Below are 24032 nucleotides of genomic sequence, written 5' to 3'. Positions count from 1 at the left end.
AGTTTTTGTAGCATATCTTTTTATTGCATTAATTAGTGTACAAAACGTACTGTATAGTCTCTCAGAGTGTCATTATCATCATATATGTACATACAAGAGAATGTGAAATATGTGTTGATTTACTGTTTACATATTTACAAAAAATATTTCGCACACCTGCTGAAATGATCCAAAAAACAATAAAGCACTTACAATTAGGGCTGTCAAACGATTAACATTTGTAATCAGATTAATCACAGCTTAAAAAGTAATTAGTCATGATTAATCACCATTCGAACTATGTCAAAAATATGCCATTTCTTTATGTATATTGTTGTGGGAATGGAAAGATAAATGAAAGAAGGCGGATATATCCATTTAACATACAGTATGTATGTTTATTATAACATTGTTCTGTGAGTCAAAATGAAAGACAGCCTACACACCTATCAATCATCAAACCGTGGGGTCTTATTTCATTACGTGTTGATTTCTATCAACACGTAATGTTGTATCGATGTATTGAGATGTACTACAGCAAAAGTATTCTCCGTCGGGACTTCCTGCAACAACACAACGCCGTTATCTTGATTCTGATTGGCCAGAAGACATTATCAAAGATGTTCTATTGAGAAGACGATCACTACGTGACAAAAGTTTTCAAAACCGTTTCTAGTCTTCGGTATTTCCAGACAAGTGGCTCCTGAAATCAATCTTACTAACTGCTGTCTGTGCAATTTACTCGGCGCGAGTTGGCGGACTTTATTCTGCTTACTTTAACATAATTTCTCATGGTGGGACTAAGCCATTTCTTGGTATGGCTGTAGCCTACCCCAGCGCTGCCACTGGTGGGAATCGTGGGATGTATGGGGCGGGCCATTCTGCACATGCGTTAAATGCGTTAAATATTTTAACGCAATTAATTCAAAAAATTAATTACCGCCGTTAACGCGATAATTTTGACAGCATTACTTACAATGTCAAGGATGTCTGTTATTTTCTTTATTATTAAGAGTCATGTTAGATGCATCACTATACTTTTTTTCGTCACGGTTCATTCAGAGTTTGTTTATGGGGCCGTTCATTGGTCCAATCTTAGTGCTTTATTAATAGTTGTAGAAGATACTTGTTTGTTGTAACTTGGTTTCTATATTAAGATTGTTAAACTCTTCCCTGTTGTTTTAGGACAAGTAAAGCACTCTCAGTGATGATGCAAACGCTAGGTGTTGTTTTTGGGTTATCTCATCGTGAAGGACTTCTTGTATTTGCCAAGCAAAGACAAGGTCAAATGTGAACCAAAACCTAAGTCACTATATTTCTTTTTAACGTTTTTAAATACTTGGATCAGGAGATAAAGAGAGGGACTTTTGTTGCTGAAACTTTCTGAGTCTCTTAACACACAGGGGAGATATACCCAGCTAGCGGGGAACGTCCTCACAACTTTGGCTAACGTTACCTATTGGTTCTAATAAGGTTTTAAAGAAACGTTTTAATCTGATGTTCAAAGAACCTTTTTAGGATGTTTATTTGTTCAAATAATGTTCCTATAAGGTTTGAGGTTAACTAAGACATAACATTTTAACTGCAACATTCAGAGGATGTGTTTTGGACGTTGTTGGGTAACACATTAAAGATGTTCCATATAAAACGTTCCCTCAATGTTACATGATAACAAATGAAGAACATTCTCCAAGAAACATTCTGAAAATGTTTTCAGGATGTTATTGAGGCCTGAGAAGAGAGAAGGTGTTTTATAAAATGTTCCTTTAATGTGGTATGTTAACAAAGGTGGAGCGTTTTGCCTGCAACATTCTAAGGATGTGTTTTGGACGTTGTTAGGTAACACATTAAAGATGTTCTTTATAAAACGTTCCCTCAATGTTACATGATAACAAATGAAGAACATTGTCCAAGAAACATTCTGAAAATGTTTTCAGGATGTTATTCTTTTTTTATAAAACGTTCCTGTTATGGCAAATATTAACACGGTCATGGTCAACGTCAGATTTATTTCTAGAGCGCTTTGAAAAACAAACTTGTTGCATTTGTTTGAAAAGGATGTTTTAAAAAAAATCTGAAGTCACCATATTGTCCTTTTGAAAAAATCAAACATGCACGTAATTCAAGATAAGCTGTAAGCAGATATTGCATGTTTGGGGTGGCATGTGTGAGTTCCCGGCTAGAAATGTTTGTTACCATTCGTTGTTCTAGGAATGTTTTCAGCGGAACGTTTTATTTTGGTTCCCAGAATGTTCTTCTGAAAGGTAGGATAAACATTCTGGGAACCAAACAAAAACTTCCCTCTGAAAACATTTTAAGAACAGGAGGGCATAATGTTCTAACAATGTTATCACCAAACATTTTAAGAATGTTTTTAGAGAACGTTATCCTACCTTTCAGAAGTACGTTCTGGGAACCAAAGGAAAACTTCCCGCTGAAAACATTCCTGGAACAATGAATGTAACATTCTCAGAATGTTTTTAGAACCAAACATTTCTAGCTGAGTATATACTGTATGTATCAAAGACATTAAAAAGTGCATTTTGCATAATAGGGAACCTTTAAATTATTGTGTTGTTCAATTGAGATCACATCACAAATGGCGTTTCTCGAGATATTTGTTATTTTTCTCTATTTTGACACTATATGTTTCCGTCAATACAATTACATGTTCATCTTTTAAGCTCAAAGTTTTGTTCAAGAGTCCAAGAATATTTGACCAGCTTGTATGAAATGAACACATTTGATCAAAATAACAATAACAGAAATAATGGGATTGAACGTGTGAGACAAATATAAAACCAAGAACTATAAATACATACATCTTCTATTCCATACCATGAGTTATTTTATTTATGAAATTCAGTGTTGATTAAAACATAAAATGAATAGATACCAGAATTTTAGTAACCAACATGTCATACAGTAATGAATATATACTGTACACAGTGAGGCACATAATAATTAACATTTTTATTTTTAAATCAAGTCTTTTTAAATCCTAATTGTATTATGAAAAGGAGTTGCAGGCGAACTTGAGCTCCAGGAGAAAACCCTAAATATGAATGTTCATGACCTCAGTTTTCTTCATATTTACTGCCAGTACTTTTGTACTATGTGCAGCTTAGCTGTTGTTTTTTCAGTTTGAGACAGTAGAGAACAACATCATCAGCATAAAGCAGAAACTTCACCTCATTATAGAGAGACCAGCAGCAGCACATTGCTCCAACCCAACAAGATTTAATTCATAAATACATTAAATAACGTTTATATTTAAAACCTGAGCTTTGAATACTTTAACAGCTCTTATGAAACCCACACATTTTTGAAAAACAACAAAAACAAAACAATGTGATTGAACCCAAAAGCAGAAACACCAAGAACTGTACAAAAATAGTCTATTGTTGTATTTATTAAATTCAAAGTTGTTTAAATCACAAATAGAACAGATACCGGTACTTTAGTAACCTAAATGTCATAAAGTAATGAATATATACCGTATATGTTTACACAGTGGGGCATACACAAAATACATTTAAGTAATATTTTATTTTAAAATCAAGTCTAAACACAACTAAAAAACACTAAATATGAAAATGGGAAGGAAGGGAGGGGGTGATGTAGGGAGAAAGAGAGAGGGTGAGGTAGCAGGAAGTACAGTTAAAGGGGGAGGGACTTAATAGTGAGTTTTTTTACATCCATTATACAGATCGTGGGAAAACCTGAGCTCCAGGAGAAAACCCTGAGTACGAAAAGGGGAAGGCAGTAAGGGGTGAGGTAGGAGGAAGGAGGTGAGGGGAAATGGAGGAGAGAAAGAAGACAGGAAAAGGCAGCTACTGACGTCCAGCCTCCTCCTTCTCCTCTTTCTCCCCCTTTGCTTTCTTTCTCATCTCCTTCTCTTGCATCTTGCGTATCATTTTCTGCAAAATGACGTCCCTTTCCTCAGTCGCCCTCCTGCGAGCGAAGAATCCTCTGCTCTTATTCTTCCTGTGAAGACAGAGGTCCTCCAGAAGTGTCTTTTCGTCCTCCATCTTCTTCTCCTTAGCCTCCCAGCTCAGTTGCGTCTGAGCGAGGTCGTCCTTCTCCTCCTTCGCCTGTTTCAATTGTGTCTCCATCAAACTAGCCTTGGTTTCCCAGCGCTGGTGTTTCTGGGCCAGGTCTTCTGAGAACTTGTCCTCCTTCTCTCTCATCTGGTCTTTAAGCTGCTTGACATCCGTCTCCCAGCTTTTTTTCATCTTGGCCAAATGATTCTTCTGCTTCTGCACCTGTTTTAGCTGAGTCGCCCAGCTCTGAAGTTTTTCTTCCAAATCTTCAAATAACTTTTTGTCCTGCTCATCCAGGTCGTTCTCCAGCTGCTGGACTTTCATGTCATTCTGTTTGACATTGCTCTGGTTTTTCTTGACCAGGTTCCTCATGGTTTCCTTGGTCTGTTCTAATTGTGTCTGAACCACTTTCAATTCAGACTTCCCGATCAGGTTTTTGTGTACCAGGATGTCATTCTTCTTCTCTTCCTCTTGAAATTTGGTCTCAATCAAATGAACCTTGGTTTCGCAGCTCAGGTGTTCTTCAGCCAGGTCTTTGGAGAACTTGTCCTCCTTCTCTCTCATCTGGTCTTTCAGCTGCTTGACATCCGTCTCCCAGCTTTTTTTCATCTTGGCCAAATGATTCTTCTGCTTCTGCACCTGTTTGCATTTAGCCTCCACCTGTTTTAGCTGATTCTCCCAGCTCTGGTGTTTTTCGGCAAAATCTTCAGAGAACTTTTTCTCTTGCTCATCCAAGTCGTTCTCCAGCTGCTGGACTTTCATGTCCTTCTGTTTGAAATCGAACTCCCAGCTCTTGTTTTCCTTGATCAGGATATTTATGGATTCCTTGGCCTTTTCTAATTTGGCCTGAACCACTGTCTCCCCGATCAGCGTTTTCAGAACCAGGTTGTCCTTCTTCTTCTCTTCCTCTTGAAATTTGGTCTCCATCTAATGAACCTTGGTTTCGCAGCTCAGGTGTTCTTCAGCCAGGTCTTTGGAGAACTTGTCCTCCTTCTCTCTCATCTGGTCTTTCAGCTGTTTGATATCCGTCTCCCAGCTTTTGTTGTTCTTTGCCAGATGCTCGTTCTCCTCCTCCACCTGTTTCAATTTGGCCTCCACCTGTTTGAGCTCAGTCTCACAGCTCAGGTTCTTCTTGGCCAGGTCGTCCTTTTCCTGAGAAATCTCTTTTAGTTTGGTCTCCATCGGTTGTTGGTCTTCTGGGATCTTTTCTCCCAGCTTTTCCAACTGGTCGACCAACTGTTGGACTTCCTTCTCCATGACTTTGATCTTACAGGTCTGGTAAGTGTTGTGCTTCATCACCTGTTTCAATTTCAACTCCATCTTTTGTTTTTCCGTCTCCAAGGTGTGGTTTCTAGCGGCCTGGTAGTTTTTCTCGTCCACTACATACTTCATGCCTTGTTTTCCACTCTCCCAGCTCTGTTGTTTCTCAGCCAGGTCCTTGGTGGACTTTTCCTGTCTCTGAAGGAGTTCTTCCTCTCTTCTTTTCAGCAGGTGTATGGTCACCAGGTTCTCCTCTAGCTGCTGCTTGTGTTGAGCCTCTTTGGTTTCCATCTCCTCCTCCAGAGCGCCGTATCTTTCCTCCCAGATTGTCACACAATCAAGGAGTTCATCTCCTCTCATCACCAGCAGTTTTACGGTCTCTGCGTCAAACTGCAGGAGACTCTCATCCTTCTGGATGTCGGATGTCTCCATGTTGCTCTGGTCTGACTTTGTTCCCTCCATGGCACTGTCTGTGGACTTGTGTTGTGCGTAGGGATACAAATCTATGTGTCTACTTGATACGTGTTTTGTCTAGAAAACTGTAAAGTTTGTTTGCTCTGACTGAATATGTGTACCACTCACCGCTCTGAACTGAACAACTGAATGAGTTGACTGGAATCCAAAGCTCTTGCTATGCCAAGATCTAAGCCACCTGTGATGTCACGTGATGATGTCACCAATTCTACTTTCAACTGTGAAGATGTCATTCCGTTGGGGTCACATGTGATTCCGTCAAGGTCACAAGGGATTTCGTTAAGGTCACATGGGATTCCGTTAAGGTCACATGTGATTTCGTCGTAAAATGCAATTAATTTGTCCTACTTTATGACTTTATAAGCAGAATAAATGTTGTGCTTTAAGGTCTTTATAGTTACACAATGCAAATATTTAATTTGAATAATTTTCTTTATGTTGTTTTGAGTCAAAGGTCACAAGTCTTTTCTGTTTTTATTCATACAAAAATATAATTGTGTTTTATAAGTGCATTATTTATTTGTTTGTTTCTACTTAGACACACTTAAAAACTACTGACATTATATACAAATTACTTGATTTAAAAGAAAAATCTTAATTTAAAAAATAACAAAAAAATAAAATGCGTGATGCCTTTGGGCAAAACCTAAAAACTGAATGCTTCCTTTATTGCTGACAGGATTTCATGATTTCATGACTTTATAAGCCCAATAAATGTTTGTGTTTCGAATACTTTACAGTTACACAATGCAAATATTTAACTTTCATTAATTTTCTCTATATTTTTTTTACTCAATGGTAACAAACCTCTTTGATAGCACAAGTGTCTTTTCTGTTGTCTTTGATTTCTGTAATTATTTCAAGGATTAGAACTTTGGGTTCTAGCATTCCCAGACCATTTACATGCACAGAAACCTATAACACACTACAGGAAAGGGAAAACCCCCCAAATGAGAATAAGGCCTCATATATATAGACATTATAATTATAACTTAACAATAGTTTATATATACAGTCTATGATTGTGACGCATGCCTGTATAAAACAAGTGAGAGATGGCTCTTCTGTGATTTCAGTGCTACACATAGATTTCATCATGATGGATCTGGTAACGTTTGAGAAGGAGAACTGTGAGCGTATCCAAGCCGTTGAGACTTCATTCGGCCCGGCAGGGAAGCCTCTATCCCAGCCAGGGAGAGTTCTGGTGGGTCAGGGTCGTCTCATAAAGCAAGGACGTAGGAAGCCAGAGCCTAAAGTTTTGTTTCTGTTCAACGACATGCTGGTGTACGGCAGCATCATCCTGAACGGCCGCTGGCACAAAAAACAGAAAGTCATCCCTCTAGGTAAGCAGAACCCTAGATCTAGTCCGACAGATTCAAATTAGGTTTTTGAGGTTTAATTGTCATATGAACAAAGCTACAGTGTAGAAATGGCAATGAAATTATTCTGACCTGAGCTCCTCCAACAATGCAACATGTATGATAAAATACAAAAATACAAAATAAAAAGTAGTGCATTTAGTCTATATCTAGATAACGATGATCGGATGGTACCTCCGTAGAAGCTTTAACGATGAAGTGTTTGTTTTTGTTTTGCCTTTTTGTAACTTTATATTCACGTGCAAAAGATATCTGCAACAACAAAACAATGGAGGTGCATGGAATTTAAAGTATGATGCACAAAACAATGACAACATATCCACATGCTACCTCAAGAGCAAATTGCAGTTCGCCAATTCTGGAAATACCGATTACATTTGAGCTTGGTCAATGTTGTTCTACAGTTCTACATTGTAGAAATGTTTTCCAGAAAAAGACAGCAATACAACCCTTCTATGGAAGAAATAAAAAAAAGCATATCTTAATTTACTATTAGTGTAAATAAGTGTGGATAAAAGAACAGTTTCTTTTAAAACACAGGGGGATGATGGAAATACCAATTACATTTGAGTTTGGTCAATTTCCTTTTTTAATGTTTGAAACACTTTCTGTTTAACTGTGTTGTATTGATGCACCTGAAGAACTTTCAAAAGTTGTTATCCCAAAGCCTTTACAATTATATTATCAGTATAGCTGAATACCACATGGATAAAGTCAGAATATATGTTTATTTAACAGCAATCAACTCAACTCATTCAGTTTGAGACAGTAGAGAACACCATCATCAGCATAAAGCAGAAACTTCCCCTCATTATAGAGAGACCAGCAGCAGCACATTGCTCCAACCCAACAAAATGTAATTCATAAATACATTAAATAATGTTTACATTTAAACCCTGAGCTTTGAATACTTTAACAGCTCTTATGAAACCCACACATTTTTTGAAAAACAACAAAAACAAAACAATGTAATTGAACCCAAAAGTAGAAACACCAAGAACTGTACAAAAATAGTCTATTATTGTATTTATTAAATTCAAAGTTGTTTAAATCACAAATAGAACAGATACCGGTACTTTAGTAACCTAAATGTCATAAAGTAATGAATATATACCGTATATGTTTACACAGTGGGGCATACACAAAATACATTTAAGTAACATTTTATTTTAAAATGAAGTCTAAACACAACTAAAAAACACTAAATATGAAAATTGGAAGGAAGGGAGGGGGTGATGGAGGGAGAAAGAGAGAGGGTGAGGTAGCAGGAAGTACAGTCAATGGGGGAGGGACTTAATAGTGAGTTTTTTTTTACATCTATTATACAGATTGTGGGAAAACCTGAGCTCCAGGAGAAAACCCTGAGTATGAAAAGGGGAAGGCAGTAAGGGGGTGAGGTAGGAGGAAGGAGGTGAGGGGAAATGGAGGAGAGAAAGAAGAGAGGAAAAGGCAGCTACTGACGTCCAGCCTCCTCCTTCTCCTCTTTCTCCCCCTTTGCTTTCTTTCTCATCTCCTTCTCTTGCATCTTGCGTAGCATTTTCTGCAAAATGACGTCCCTTTCCTCAGTCGCCCTCCTGCGAGCGAAGAATCCTCTGCTCTTATTCTTCCTGTGAAGACAGAGGTCCTCCAGAAGTGTCTTTTCGTCCTCCATCTTCTTCTCCTTAGCTTCCCAGCTCAGTTGCGTCTGAGCGAGGTCGTCCTTCTCCTCCTTCGCCTCTTTCAATTGTGTCTCCATCAAACTAGCCTTGGTTTCCCAGCGCTGGTGTTTCTGGGCCAGGTCTTCTGAGAACTTGTCCTCCTTCTCTCTCATCTGGTCTTTCAGCTGCTTGACTTCCGTCTCCCAGCTTTTTTTCATCTTGGCCAAATGATTCTTCTGCTTCTGCACCTGTTTTAGCTGAGTCGCCCAGCTCTGAAGATTTTCTTCCAAATCTTCAAAGAACTTTTTGTCCTGCTCATCCAGGTCGTTCTCCAGCTGCTGGACTTTCATGTCATTCTGTTTGACATTGCTCTGGTTTTTCTTGACCAGGTTACTCATGGTTTCCTTGGTCTGTTCTAATTGTGCCTGAACCACTTTCAATTCAGACTTCCCGATCAGGTTGTTGTGAACCAGGATGTCATTCTTCTTCTCTTCCTCTTGAAATTTGGTCTCAATCCAATGAACCTTGGTTTCGCAGCTCAGGTGTTCTTCAGCCAGGTCTTTGGAGAACTTGTCCTCCTTCTCTCTCATCTGGTCTTTAAGCTGCTTGACATCCGTCTCCCAGCTTTTTTTCATCTTGGCCAAATGATTCTTCTGCTTCTGCACCTGTTTGCATTTAGCCTCCACCTGTTTTAGCTGATTCTCCCAGCTCTGGTGTTTTTCGGCAAAATCTTCAGAGAACTTTTTCTCTTGCTCATCCAAGTCGTTCTCCAGCTGCTGGACTTTCATGTCCTTCTGTTTGAAATCGAACTCCCAGCTCTTGTTTTCCTTGATCAGGATATTTATGGATTCCTTGGCCTTTTCTAATTTGGCCTGAACCACTATCTCCCCGATCAGCGTTTTCAGAACCAGGTTGTCCTTCTTCTTCTCTTCCTCTTGAAATTTGGTCTCCATCAAATGAACCTTGGTTTCGCAGCTCAGGTGTTCTTCAGCCAGGTCTTTGGAGAACTTGTCCTCCTTCTCTCTCATCTGGTCTTTCAGCTGTTTGACATCCGTCTCCCAGCTTTTGTTGTTCTTTGCCAGATGCTCGTTCTCCTCCTCCACCTGTTTCAATTTGGCCTCCACCTGTTTGAGCTCAGTCTCACAGCTCAGGTTCTTCTTGGCCAGGTCGTCCTTTTCCTGAGAAATCTCTTTTAGTTTGGTCTCCATCGGTTGTTGGTCTTCTGGGATCTTTTCTCCCTGCTTTTCCAACTGGTCGACCAACTGTTGGACTTCCTTCTCCATGACTTTGATCTTGCAGGTCTGGTAAGTGTTGTGCTTCATCACCTGTTTCAATTTCAACTCCATCTTTTGTTTTTCCGTCTCCAAGGTGTGGTTTCTAGCGGCCTGGTAGTTTTTCTCGTCCACTACATACTTCATGCCTTGTTTTCCACTCTCCCAGCTCTGTTGTTTCTCAGCCAGGTCCTTGGTGGACTTGTCCTGGCTCTGAAGGAGTTCTTCCTCTCTTCTTTTCAGCAGGTTTATGGTCACCAGGTTCTCCTCTACACTGTAAAAACGATAACTAGCAATTGTTGATCTCATTACAATTTTGAAATTAAACTGACTCAGAAATATGGCTTTGCAATAAGTAATCTATAAACTCTTGTCTGCCCAGCAAATTTTTCCCATTGTTGACTTAACTACTATTTTTAAGTCAGCTCAACAAGAAATTGTAAATCTATAAGCAGATTTTTGAGTTGAGTTGGGCCAACTCCGTCATTTGCTCTTTTGCGCATGCGCACACAAGCCTGGACCAGTTTGAACCGCGCTTTGCTGAAGGTGTGCCCGTCCGACATTTTGTGGAGCAGAAACCGCGTGGTGGGAGCTGGCCAAACTTTCGCTCCAGCAGGTAAGATAAGCGTGTTTTTACTTCCATCACGCTGAATTAGTGCATGGTTGACTTTGTTTTTACTGTAGGGTCATTGTCTGTTGTTGTTGGTAACTTTTTCGCATGCGCCTCGTCGTCATGCAGACGCTTTCACATGGGGTAGCTATGCAGCTATGCAGCTATGTAGCTATGCAGGCATGTGGGCTGTCATTTCAGTGGTGTAAGTAATTCGGGAACTATATTCATTATGAAAAGCCAACGTTGTGCATTTTTTATCCGGTGCAACACTGGGTAAGTTAAACAAGGCGGCAAACGATGGTGTTCGTTTATCGCGACCTCTCCGCGGCGCCGCCATTACTTGTTGTTTTATTTTCTGCTGTAGCGCTGTTATTTCGTCACTTTTTAAAGTTTTAATAATTTTTCATGCGAGAAAGTAAGGGTTTAGATCCCCATTGTGCGGTTAGTTTGTCTAAATGACGGCTGTTTAGAAGTTTGCTCCGAAGTTGAGAACCTCCACGTTGTGGCAAGGCCCCCCCGAGGTGGGGGACCTCGCAGAGGCAGCAAGCCGCCTGGAGAGCTCCGTTGGCCGGCCGAACTACGTAGTTCTGCCGGGGTGGTAACGGTCGTTAATTAACTCATCCGCAGGTTTTTAGAGGTTTGTCGCCGGGTTGCTCGATTCTTTTTTAGGAGATAGGCTGTTGGTCTCACTGGTGTAATCTAACAATTGGGCAGCTGCATTAGTTTGAATCAAGAGTAAGTTAAAGCTGTGTGAAGGAGGAGAGGAGCAGCGCTGTACAGAAATCACCACATTTACATCAATAATGTTTTACAATGTACCGATCAGAATGCATTATTTTAAATGTTGTTTTATTTTATGAAGTTATAACATGGTTATGGTTGGTGTTTTTAAAAACAAATGTTTGAATTCATGTTTGCATTTTTGTTGCTTGTCATAGGCCTAGTTATAATTTAAAATCAAATTTACATTTTAAAATTAATTTACAGATTATATTCATGAATGAAAGACAATTCCCAATAGACTTTTTCCTTGTCTCTATTTTTGGCTTGTTGATGTAGGCTATTTAGCTCCTGCAACAAGGGATTCCTTCTGTGTTATGTATGGTTGTTTTATTTATTTTTTTATATAACGGCTGTTGCAGTTGGCTTTCAGACCAGTACAGCTTGGTGTTATTACAATAATTATTATCAGACTAACTTTTAAGTTTTTCATATCAGTATTCTATCTTAAATTACGTGTAGAGGCTGTTGTGAAAATGCTATTCATGCTATTTGTGTCTCTTGTGTTTCAGTGGTGGATTCCATGCAGTGCCGGCTTTGTAAATTCTCCAGCTCCAGTCAAGTGACCCTCTTGAAACATCTTCGCCTTCGCCACGGTCAAGGTGCACACTGGCCTTGCACACACACCAACTGTGTTTGTGTATTTAAAACACTTGGATCATTGAGATCACACCTCTCGAGATCACACGCGTCAGTGAAAATCCAGGAGTGTGTAACATTTCACTGCGAGTTGTGTGATTTTAAAGAGATTTGCAGTGAAAAAACGTTTTGGAACCATCTCGGACATCATTTAAAGAACAGAGAAACTGTACAATGTCCCTTTCTAAGGTGTACCTTTAAAACAAACACTCGCCCAACCTTCAGTTCTCACAAAAGTCGAAACCATAAAAACTGGACACTTAAGGATTTCCGAACAATACAAAGAACTGTTACTGAAGATGAGATAATTGATGGTGAACAAGCTGATAGTGAAGCAGGGACATCAGCTCATGATGTTGTGGGACTAAATGAGGTTGTAGATACTGTGGAGGATGTAGATAGTGAGACACTTGAGCACAAATTAGCCTCTCTCTTTTTGTCTATGCAAACTGTGTTGCACGTTTCTCGAAGTGCAACACAAAAGATTGTAGAACATTTGCATAACCTGCTGTCTTTCTCTAACACTCAAACTTTCAACAGTGTCAAAGAGATCCTTTCTAAACATAAAATTGAAGTAAATGATTGTGTTTTGCAAGAAATTTCAAGTGCTATAGCTCAAACTAATCCACTCCTTTTAACAATATCAGAGAAAGGTTCCCTATCTACAGATCACAGAAGGAATATATACTTCAAAGGGCACTTTCCTGTTATCGAACCCACAGAATATCTGTACAACGCAGCCCATAAAAACTCTTTTGTATATATATCTGTCACTAAGGTACTTGAGACTTTACTTGGGTGTACAGATTTTTTTGACAAAATTGTATTTAATCAAGAAGCTTTATCTGGGCACTTTAAGTCTTTTCAAGACGGCAAGTATTACAAGGAGAATAAGCTACTGGGAGAACAAAACACTTGTATCAGTTTGGGATTATACATTGATGAATTTGAAGTGTGTAATCCATTGGGGACCTCTAGAAAAGTTCATAAGATTACGGCAGTATATTGGGTGGTTCTAAATTTACCAGCCAGGTTCAGATCGAGTCTCACTTCAATTCAGTTGGCTGTCTTGGGTAAAAGTGTAGACATAAAAAAATATGGTTATGAAAAGTTTCTTGAGCCATTGCTTAAAGATATAAAGTGCCTAGAACAAGAGGGAATTTTTGTTGAAGTTGTGGGCCAGTTTGTTAAAAGCACTGTGTATTGTGTATGTGCTGACAACCTCGGTGCGCATGGTCTTGCTGGCTTTTCTGAAAGTTTTAATGTTGAAAATTTCTGTCGGTTTTGTTTGATTAGTCGGGGCCAAATTGCAACCACTGAGGTTAATGATTTTCAATTGAGAAGTGTTGATCAGCATAACTTGTTTCTGGAAGAGCTTAAGCAGGGGGGCAACCTCAAAAGTGTTAAGGGGGTCAAAAGTGAATGTGTACTGGGCAAACATCTCTTGTTTTTTCACCCAATAACTGGATTTCCTCCAGATCTGTTGCATGATCTTTTGGAAGGGGTCATCCCTGTGGAATTATCCTTATGTTTGAAAAATCTGATTTCAAAACGCTTTATTACATTTGATGAGTTAAATGACTGCATAACATCATTTCCCTACAAGTATGAAGACAAAGTAAACAAGCCCCACAAAATTCCAAAAGCAAGCTTTGAAAAGGGGACAGTGGGGGGAAACGGGCATGAAAACTGGACACTGCTTCGTTTACTTCCTTTTGTGATTGGACGCAAGATACCAGAACAGGAGCCAGCTTGGGTGATTTTAATGGACCTCAAGGAAATTCTTGACATTGTTGTGTCAAGTAGGCTTTCTGAAGAAGCACTGTGTTATTTATCTTATAAACTACTCGATCATCGCAAGTTGCTCACCAGTACCTTTCCAGAGTTCAGACTGAGGCCGAAACATCATTTTATCGACCACTACCCGCAACTTATTCGCTGCTATGGGCCTTTGATTGAATTATGGACAATGCGATATGAGGCTAAGCATAGCTACTTTAAAAAGGTTGTCCATGACACTCGCAACTGGAAAAATGTGCTGCTCACTCTGTCCACGAAACATCAGCAAATGATAGCCTACCACCTGGACAGTGGGATCCTTTTCAAGCCAAAACTGTATGTTGAAAATGTGAAGGTGGTCAGGGTTTCAGAATTGGATCCATCTCTCAAGTATGAAATACAGAAGAAGTACCCACATCTAGACAGTGTGTCCCTGTCTAAAACGGTTCACCTGGATGGGACACAGTATGCGGCAGGCATGATTTTGTCTTCTGGGCAGTGCAGTGGCCTCCCTGAGTTCCATAAGATTGCAAACATTCTTGTCAATGCAGAGGAGGTGGCATTCATTTGTAAAAAACTTTCTTCTTGGTACATGGAACATTACAGGTCCTATGAACTTGTTGAAAACACCTGTGCAGACCTTCTTGTCCTGGATCCAGATGTGCTGACGGATTACCATCCTCTAGCAGCGTACACAGTTGGTGGGAAGCTTATGGTGACTCCGAGGACATTCCTTCTCCATTAACCTCCTGAGACCGAGCGTTTTTTCTGGTGTGCATTTTTTTTATTTCTCCTTGCTATCTGGGATAAGTAGGACCTAATAAGTACAATACCTAAAGTTTGTCTTTGTACAGGAAGTAGTTTTTGCAAAAAATGATGTCCTCATATGAGGACACTGGGATTATCTCAACATAAAAAAAAACTGTATTTGCTGTTTGGGACCAGAAGGGCCCAATTTGTGTAAATTCAAATTTTCAGCTTTCTACAACATTGGTGTAATCTGTCTTCTAATTAGGTTTGACTAATCATTTTCTCCCACTTTTCTCTCTCCCCTCTTTTCAGACTATGTTACTTCGGGTCGTTCTTTCCTCCAGAGATGCCCGGCGAATCCAGCTTCCAGAAGTCCCAACATCTGTGGAGGGCCTGATTAATATGCTTAAAGAGAGACTCAATCTTCAAGAAGATTTCTCACTACAGTTTGAGGATCCGGAGTTTGGAAATGCACTCTGCAACTTAACAGAGATGTCAGAATTACCAGCTGTGCGTGCAGTCTTGCATGTCATGTGGAACTGTGATTTGTCTCCACTTAACCAATCCACTAGTTCAGTCTCCTCTCAGGACACAATCAGTGTTCACTCTGAGGATTTCAGGCCTAGTTGGACCGATTCTATCCAGACCACATTAAGGCAAGTCGCAGAGTGGCCATCTCCATTCCCAATCCCCAAGTTTGCATATGATGTGGAGCTGAAATTGTCTAAGGCCAATGACACACATGAAAAGACAAAGAAGGGCGTTGAAGTGACAAGAGACATGAAGATGGAGATATTGGATAAAATTGCACAAGCAATTTTTGAAATCAAAAGCTACCCTGAGAAAGATGAGCTTGAGTCAGTTGCCGCTGCGCTCATTCAGAAGTATCCATGTCTGAAAGAGCCATTTGGCGTCACAGGCTACGAGGGATGGAGAACAAGTATCAAGTACAAACTTGGAAACTACAGGTCAAAGCTTCGCCAGGCAGGATGCAATGAGGTAAATGTAAACAAGAAAAGAAAAGGTGGAGGGGAAGATGACAGTCCATTTACCCTGAAAAAGCCCAAACGTGGAGAGGTCAATCATGTGCCAGATTACCCACAACACCATGATGATTCTACCCTTGAAGAGGAAAGAGTATCTCTGGTCGATGAAATGAAGAAGAAGAACAGGAACACAACATTGATAGAACAGAAGATGGAGCTGACGTTTTCCCTCAGGCGAAGGGAGGTGGTAGAGTGTCAGCCGATGGTATCTGAGATCCAGGAAAGGTGGCCTGCTCTGTTTTCTTGTGAAGAGGTAAGGATCTATTCTTTTTTATTTCTACTGTTCAGACAAGCGAGTAAAAGAAGATGTTATGTTGACATTTTCTACTGAGACTTCATTCTTCCTCAGAAGCGTCATCCAACGTGCTGCTGACGTGTCATTTACCAGCTGGTCTGCCGAGTTGGCCACGCACCTTCCATCCTGGGTGGTCTCTGGAGGAAGGAATCCCAGGTATGACATACCTGGGATTCCCTCCTTCAGAGACCAGAGGCCAGCTGATGAATGACACATCAGCAGAACGTTGGATGACACCTCTGATGAAGACGACGACGTCTCAGTTGAAACTGTCATGGTAACATCCTTTTTTACTTGCTTGTCTAAACAGTAGAAATAAATTGCAATAATAACAAGAAGACAAAAGTAAAATGTTTAATCAGGTAAGAATGTGTGTTTTTTTTTTATGTCTTCCAAGGAGTAATTCACTTTCTGCAATTTATGGATGTGGCATAGTCACCCTTTTTATTTAATTTTTAATCCTCAAAATCCATGGTTAAAAATGAGGTTCTTTATTTCCTGTGGTGCATTTTAGTATGTAATCCACTTTTTCACAGGTCACAGAAAAATGGTCAGATATTTAACATGGTGCAGACTCATAACAAGTTACCCAGGAACTTCCTGTAAGAAATTCTGACATTATGGTTTGAAAATTGATAATATTTTTTTGGTTTTCTTGTTAAGATATCTAAGGAATTTCATCGTATCACGAGCAAAGACCTCCTGGGGACTTTCAATGCATCCCTTGACAAGTTTGGGCCTGGCCTGCTGAAAATCTACAGGTCTAAGAAAGGAGCTTTTGGTCAGGAGATGGAGGACCTCCTTGATCAACTTGATGATCAGGTCAGTGAACTGCTCTTTTGCCTGGCAGTTTTAGAAGAGCATGAATATACTTATTAGGAATGACAACATTACAGTACTATACTAATTGAACTACTTATGTTTTCCACTTTTAGACATCCGACATTGTGTCCCACCGGAAAACAGCAGCACTGAGAGGCCTGCCTATCTACCTCCGCGAAGATGCAACCACGTTTTTCCTGAAGTGCTTGGTAAGTAAAAGTAACTGCAGGAAAGACAAATAATTCAGGTCATGCAGCTAATTACTTATTCTCACAAGATGTTTTTAAGGAGTAGTTAATCCAAAATGTAAGTACACCTCCCCAGGGCAGTTTATCAGTCCAGATGATTTTGGGGTGAGGGTTGGACTTTTCCACTTCAGATCCCTTTTTTTCTGCTGAGGGGAACAGTTGGTCATTTTGGGTGGTGTTTCAGCACAAGGTTGGTGGGTTACATTGATTAAAGAAAGAGATTTATTTTTTCTGGTTAATACCTCCACAAGTTAAATGGCAAATTAGTATAGCGTGGTACTAAATAATTAATTTCATCAGTATAAATGTATTTAGTCTGAATGTTTTTTTATTTTTTTTAATCTTTCTTAAACAAATCATTAATTTGAAAGCTGAGAGACAAAATTTGAAAGATGATCCTCTAAGAGTAAGGCTTTTTTTGGCTGTCATTTTTGTTTGTTTTAAAAGCAGAACCATTGTTACAATGGGCTCTTTGCACAGCTTCACTACTTCCTTTACACCAACTTGTTTACTTCATGTAAATCACCCTCCTTAAACTACTAAATCTATTCTTGGCTTTAGCAGTTTTCATTGGCTGTCAGATTTCAGTTTATAGCTGCCCATGTTCTTCTGCCTTTTTTTTAACATTTCAACTTCTTTTAGCCGTTATGAAGCCAATCATCTCTGCTTACAAGTTATACTTTTCAGCTTTAGCATTAACCTTTTCAGAATTCACACATATTTTTTTTTTCATAAAATCACTCTTTCTACTGTCTTACTTTTTCTAAGCTCTTAATAATGTACCTGTTCTCCTTCCTCAGGACACCGACATTTTGGCACCAGTGCAAGGTGCATCTGTTGCCATCCTCTCTGTGCTACATGATGAAGCCGACAACACTGTGCGAGACCAGGCGGTTGTGTTGGAAGGGGACATTGTGCTTCATAATATTCCAAACCTCTCTACTGCCATGGCATACCTCTTCGGCCTCCTGTATGCCCTCAACATTGATTTTCCAAAACAGATGAGGTACTCCTTTGAGGCAATTCAGACCATCTTTTTTTCGCTCGGTGGCTCTCGATGCTCACAGCGCACAAGGTCACTGAAAGCGAAGCTTGTACTGTGACTGTTATTGAAGTTTAAGTGCATTGTTGTTACACTCATGTAAAACAAAACAAAGTTCATATGCTTCACCTCTGGATTATATAATAATTCAGCAGTTGCCAAAGGGTGTCTAGTGTTTCAACTGTTAAATTCATTATTGTTAAGTAAAGCTTGAATGTGTATATGCAAAAAACAAGAAAAATGGCTGTTCACATGTAAAGTCAACAAATGGCACAAAGTAATTCAGTGTTAATGTGTAAATTCAGAAGCCGCCAACCATGAGGGGGGGTGGAGGGTAATCATTATATACAGTACGTGTTCAGTAAGACTAGCATTGATTTAAAATACTCAGCATTGAGGAAGATTCACCCCAAATGTTACTAGACTATAGAACAGTATGCACGTTTCATAATCTGCAACAAACAAGTTAATCTCTTTGACCTCTGGAATATATAATCATTTGGCAGTTGCCAAGGGGTGCATATAGTGTTTCAACTGTTAAATACATTACAGTTTAAGTAATCTTTAAGCTTGGATGTGTATATGCAAAAAAAAAAGTAACCAAATGGCTAGAATGGCTGTTCACATGTAAATATTTACATTTCAGTTCAGTGTCAATTTCAAATTCTCAGCATGGAGGAAGATTCACTCCAAATGTTAATATTAGACTAATAGAACAGTATGTATATTGTTTTTTTACACATGCATTAATGATGGTTTTACTGTTGTTCACTGGTAAACTGAATAAAAAAAATCTTGACAACATTCAGTTGTAGTGTGTATTATTAATTATCCATATATTGAGCAGTTTTGAATGTAAAATTATAGCCAAAATAAATTGTATTATTTATTCAACAAGAATATTTGTGTTAGGTGAATCAAGGAATGAATGCCATTGGAGGAATAATTGTGTATTTATACAACAAGAATATTTATATTTAAAGAAAGTAGAAATACATGACATTGATGGGAAAAATTGTTTATTAATTCAACACAAAAATCTGTGTTTGGTGAAGGTAGAAATACATCGCATTCAAGCAAGAAATTCTTAATTAGTCTCACAGTATTATCCTCATAAAGTGAACAAAAAGATCCAAGTTGGCAGAACTCTTGGCAAAACTTAAAAACCTTAGTTAAGTCAACAACAGCTGGCAAAAGTTGAGAAAACTCAAAAATCTCTTGCATCATGTTGCCTTGATATTTTAAGTTTTCTCAACTTTTTCTTTTTTACAGTGTAGCTGCTGCTTGTGTTGAGCCTCTTTGGTTTCCATCTCCTCCTCCAGAGCGCCGTATCTTTCCTCCCAGATTGTCACACAATCAAGGAGTTCATCTCCTCTCATCACCAGCAGTTTGACGGTCTCTGCGTCAAACTGCAGGAGACTCTCATCGTTCTGGATGTCGGATGTCTCCATGTTGCTCTGGTCTGACTTTGTTCCCTCCATGGCACTGTCTGTGGACTTGTGTTGTGCGTAGGGATACAAATCTATGTGTCTACGTGATACGTGTTTTGTCTAGAAAACTGTAAAGTTTGTTTGCTCTGACTGAATATATGTACCACTCACCGCTCTGAACTGAACAACTGAATGAGTTGACTGGAATCCAAAGCTCTTGCTATGCCAAGATCTAAGCCACCTGTGATGTCACGTGATGATGTCACCAATTCTACTTTCAACTGTGAAGATGTCATTCCGTTGGGGTCACATGTGATTCCGTCAAGGTCACTTGTGATTTTGTTAAGGTCACATGGGATTCCGTTAAGGTCACATGTGATTTCGTCCTAAAATGCAATTAATTTGTCCCACTTTATGACTTTATAAGCAGAATAAATGTTGTGCTTTAAGGTCTTTATAGTTACACAATGCAAATATTTAATTTGAATAATTTTCTTTATGTTGTTTTGAGTCAAAGGTCACAAGTCTTTTCTGTTTTTATTCATACAAAAATATAATTGTGTTTTATAAGTGCATTATTTGTTTATTTGTTTCTACTTAGACACACTTAAAAAATACTGACATTATATACAGATTACTTGATTTAAAAAAAATATCTTAATTTAAAAAATAACAAAAAAATAAAATGCGTGATGCTTTTGGGCAAAACCTAATAACTGAATGCTTCCTTTATTGCTGACAGGATTTCATGATTTCATGACTTTATAAGCCCAATAAATGTTTGTGTTTCGAATACTTTACAGTTATACAATGCAAATATTTAACTTTCATTAATTTTCACTATATTTTTTTTACTCAATGGTAACAAACCTCTTTAATAACACAAGTGTCTTTTCTGTTGTCTTTGATTTCTGTAATTATTTCAAGGATAAGAACTTTGGGTTCTAGCGTTCCCAGACCATTTACATGCACACAAACCTATAACACACTACAGGAAAGGGAAACCCCCCCAAATGAGAATAAGGCCTCATATATATAGACATTATAATTTAACGATAGTTTATATATACAGTCTATGATTGCGACACATGCCTGTATAAAACAAGTGAGAGATGGCTCTTCTGTGATTTCAGTGCTACACATAGATTTCACCATGATGGATCTGGTAATGTTTGAGAAGGAGAACTGTGAGCGTATCCAAGCCGTTGAGACTTCATTCGGCCCGGCAAGGAGGCCTCTATCCCAGCCAGGGAGAGTTCTGGTGGGTCAGGGTCGTCTCATAAAGCAAGGACGTAGGAAGCTAGAGCCTAAAGTTTTGTTTCTGTTCAAAGACATGCTGGTGTACGGCAGAATCATCCTGAACGGCCGCTGGCACAAAAAACAGAAAGTCATCCCTCTAGGTAAGCAGAACCCTAGATCTAGTCCCACAGATTCAATTCAAATGTTTTATTGTCATATGAACAAAGCTACAGTGTAGAAATGGCAATGAAATTATTCTGACCTGAGCTCCTCCAACAATGCAACATGTATGATAAAATGCAAAAATACAAAATAAAAAGTAGTGCATTTAGTCTATATCTAGATAACGATGATCTGATGGTACCTCCGTAGAAGCTTTAGTGATGAAGTGTTTGTTTTTGTTTTGCCTTTTTGTAACTTTATATTCACGTGCAAAAGATATTTGCAACAGCAAAACAATGGAGGCGCATGGAATTTAAAGTATGATAAACAAAACAATGACAACATATCCATATGCTACCTCAAGAGCAAATTGCAGTTCGCCAATTCTGGAAATACCGATTACATTTGAGCTTGGTCAATGTTGTTCTACAGTTCTACATTGTAGAAATGTTTTCCAGAAAAAGACAGCAATACAACCCTTCTATGGAGGAAATAAAAAAAAGGATATCTTCATTTACTATTAGTGTAAATAAGTGTGGACAAAAGACCAGTTTCTTTTAAAACACAGAGGGATGATGGAAATACCAATTACATTTGAGTTTGGTCAATGTACTTTTTTTATGTTTGAAACACTTTCTGTTTAACTGTGTTGTATTGATGCACCTGAAGAAGTTTCAAAAGTTGTTATCCCAAAGCCTTTAAAATTATATTATCAGTATAGCTGAATACCACATGGATAAAGTCAGAATATATGTTTATTTAACAGCAATCAACTCAAATGAAATGACAAATATCCGCCTCAAGTCTTTCTGGACAAGCGTGTTGACCCCACCATAGTATCCATGTGTTTTTTGGACTGTTAAAAATATCTTCCCTGTCATTCCAGAGGACATCATGCTAGAGGACCTGGAAGACAAGGAGGGATTGAGTAACAAATGGCTGGTCCGTACACCATGCAAGTCGTCTTTTGATTCGCTCGAAGAAAAGCAGGCCTGGATGGAGCACATTGGAAACTGCCCGTTAAATCTTCTGCAGCAGCGTGTAGCAGCCAACCCGGATCCACTTTTGCTGTAACATGGATCCCAGATAGAGCCCCCTACAAATGCATGCGCTGCTTCAACAACTTCACTCACATCAAACGCCGAGACCACTGCCGGAAATGTGGCTTTTTGCTCTGCAATGCATGCTCCATGCAGCGAGCAGTGATAGACCACATTCACCCCACAAAGAGACCGAGGGTGTGCAGTCTCTGCTACAAGAAGGAGAAAGAGATGTACTCTTAGATTTCATAAAAGGCAGCAGTAAAAAGAAAATTAAAATCTTATTATTTTTGGATGTTACGTCCTCCAATCAGTGCCCAGACAACACCATAACTGTTTACTGTTGGTTGACAGCCTACATTTCAAGATGCAAAGCTTGTATTGTCACGTGTGCATAGCTACAGTAGTTATGACAATGAAAATCTTAGGTCACAGGCTCCTATCAGGAAATAAAGCTTGTTCAAGGTTTGTGTGAATACCTTTGTCAGTTAGTGATGGGTGCGTCTACACAAAGAAAATATCACATTACACACTCTCTACAGGGCAAACAATTGGGGGAGGGGTAGACACAAACTCACATAGACACACGCACGCACACACACACACACACACACACACACACACACACACAGACACACACACACACACACAGGGCACAAACACACACACACACACACACACACACACAGGGCACACAAATACACAAATGTAGATATGTTAAAATCACAGAGGTGTGTGTGTGTGTGTGTGTGTGTGTGTGTGTGTGTGTGTGTGTGTGTGTGTGTGTGTGTGTGTGTGTGTGTGTGTGTGTGTGTGTGTGTGTGTGTGTGTGTGTGTGTGTGTGTGTGTGTGTGTGTGTGTGTGTGTGTGTATATAGACTTAAAACACTTGTACATGCTCCTAATATACTGCACACACACACTAACCTAAAACTTCACCTTGTTCTTTGATTGCAAAGCCAGACAAATGATACTTTGTCCGTCAACCAATCACATTTCCCTTATGCCAGTTAGCCAATAAAACGGCTTTGTCGCAAAGTTTAAATGTGTTTGGACAGAAACAACTGTGGGATACGAAGACCCACACACACTCACACACACACACACACACACCCACACACACACACACACACACACACACACACACACACACACACACACACACACACACACACACACACACACACACCTGTTGTATGAGCCCCTAGAGAGAGAAAGAGTGAGGTTAAACAGGTGGGGATATATTTCACATGGCGACAATGTAAAGATTTTGCAGAATTTTTTAACCTGCTAAGCCCGAGACCTGCGGGTAGTTTTTTTTCACGAAACTGTGTCTCAGGGCTTCTTAATATTTAAAAACATATGAATGTGTCATACTCTTTCGACTCCACTTCGAGCGACAAAGAATTGCTAACAAAGCACTTATATACTAATTAAGGACTGGCTTATCTAAAGCCAGTTGAGTAGCACTTGAAATGTTTTGGCTCTATGAAACCTGATGTACTTATATGATTCTGTTTTCTTCTAGTTTGTATCTTCTTGGTCGAATGCACTTATTGTAAGTCGCTTTGGATAAAAGTGTCAGCTAAATACAATGTAATGTAATGTAATACTCACTTAAAGCATAATTGCCAGGCACCTAAATTGGCCATCCAGAACATTAAAGTATTGGACTCTAAAAAATATAATGTGCTAAATTAAGAAGCAATATAAACGATACTATCTAATTGGATTCACACAAAAACAATGATTAACAATGGTACATCTTTAATACTTCCTATGAAATGTCTTTGCGTCCGAATAAATGGAAATTAAAGCAGCTTCATAAATGTGTGGCAGCGACTAATATATGAATTACGCTAAGATAAAGGTGAAAATAGTGGGAGTAGAACGTTGGACTGATGCTCCATAAGACCTTCTACAATTCACTCAATTAATGATTTTCATGTAAACAGAAGTGCTTCAGGATGAATCAGTTTGCATGACATATAAATAAAACAACAGCACCACCTAGTGGACACAGTCAATCCTCTTGAGCTTTACACCATAGATTCCAGCGTAATTATCTTAAACTGTTCGCGTCACTTAGTTAGAAAACGTGGTGG

At 39.1% G+C, this 24032-nt stretch overlaps 1 protein-coding gene and 1 pseudogene across 4 annotated transcripts; both read left to right on the top strand.

Annotated features, from left to right (window-relative positions):
* The first annotated feature begins 6855 nt into the window (after positions 1–6855).
* LOC307014353 (pleckstrin homology domain-containing family F member 1-like) lies at positions 6856–22171 on the top strand (annotated as a pseudogene). Its single transcript has 2 exons — positions 6856–7099; positions 21775–22171. The product of its transcript is annotated as a pleckstrin homology domain-containing family F member 1-like (transcript).
* LOC307015000 (uncharacterized protein) lies at positions 10352–18861 on the top strand. 3 transcript variants are annotated; one of them, XM_079643313.1, is made up of 7 exons: positions 10352–10659; positions 11949–12038; positions 14461–14625; positions 14917–15903; positions 16609–16767; positions 16881–16976; positions 17816–18861. In XM_079643313.1, exons 4-7 carry the CDS (start codon positions 14920–14922, stop codon positions 18116–18118), a joined length of 1542 nt encoding a protein of 513 aa, XP_079499439.1. In that variant the 5' UTR covers positions 10352–10659; positions 11949–12038; positions 14461–14625; positions 14917–14919; the 3' UTR covers positions 18119–18861. The 3 variants fall into 3 exon arrangements, with proteins under 3 accessions (XP_079499439.1, XP_079499440.1, XP_079499438.1); XM_079643314.1 differs by lacking the exon at positions 14461–14625; XM_079643312.1 differs by having other exon boundaries at positions 11949–14625.
* Positions 22172–24032: the final 1861 nt, after the last annotated feature.

The sequence above is a fragment of the Notothenia rossii genome, assembly GCF_949606895.1.
Source record: "Notothenia rossii genome assembly, chromosome: 8".
Classification (NCBI taxonomy): domain Eukaryota; kingdom Metazoa; phylum Chordata; class Actinopteri; order Perciformes; family Nototheniidae; genus Notothenia; species Notothenia rossii.
This window is presented reverse-complemented; position numbering and strand designations above follow the sequence as displayed.

What these genes read in the sequence shown, in the direction of transcription:
- LOC307015000 (XM_079643314.1), top strand. Translation starts at nt 14,920, where the DNA reads ATGTTACTTCGGGTCGTTCTTTCCTCCAGAGATGCCCGGCGAATCCAG. An exon ending in CTCTGTTTTCTTGTGAAGAG is followed by an intron (nt 15,904 to 16,608) that starts GTAAGGATCTAT and finishes TTTCTTGTTAAG; the next exon opens with ATATCTAAGGAATTTCATCG. An exon ending in TTGATCAACTTGATGATCAG is followed by an intron (nt 16,768 to 16,880) that starts GTCAGTGAACTG and finishes TTCCACTTTTAG; the next exon opens with ACATCCGACATTGTGTCCCA.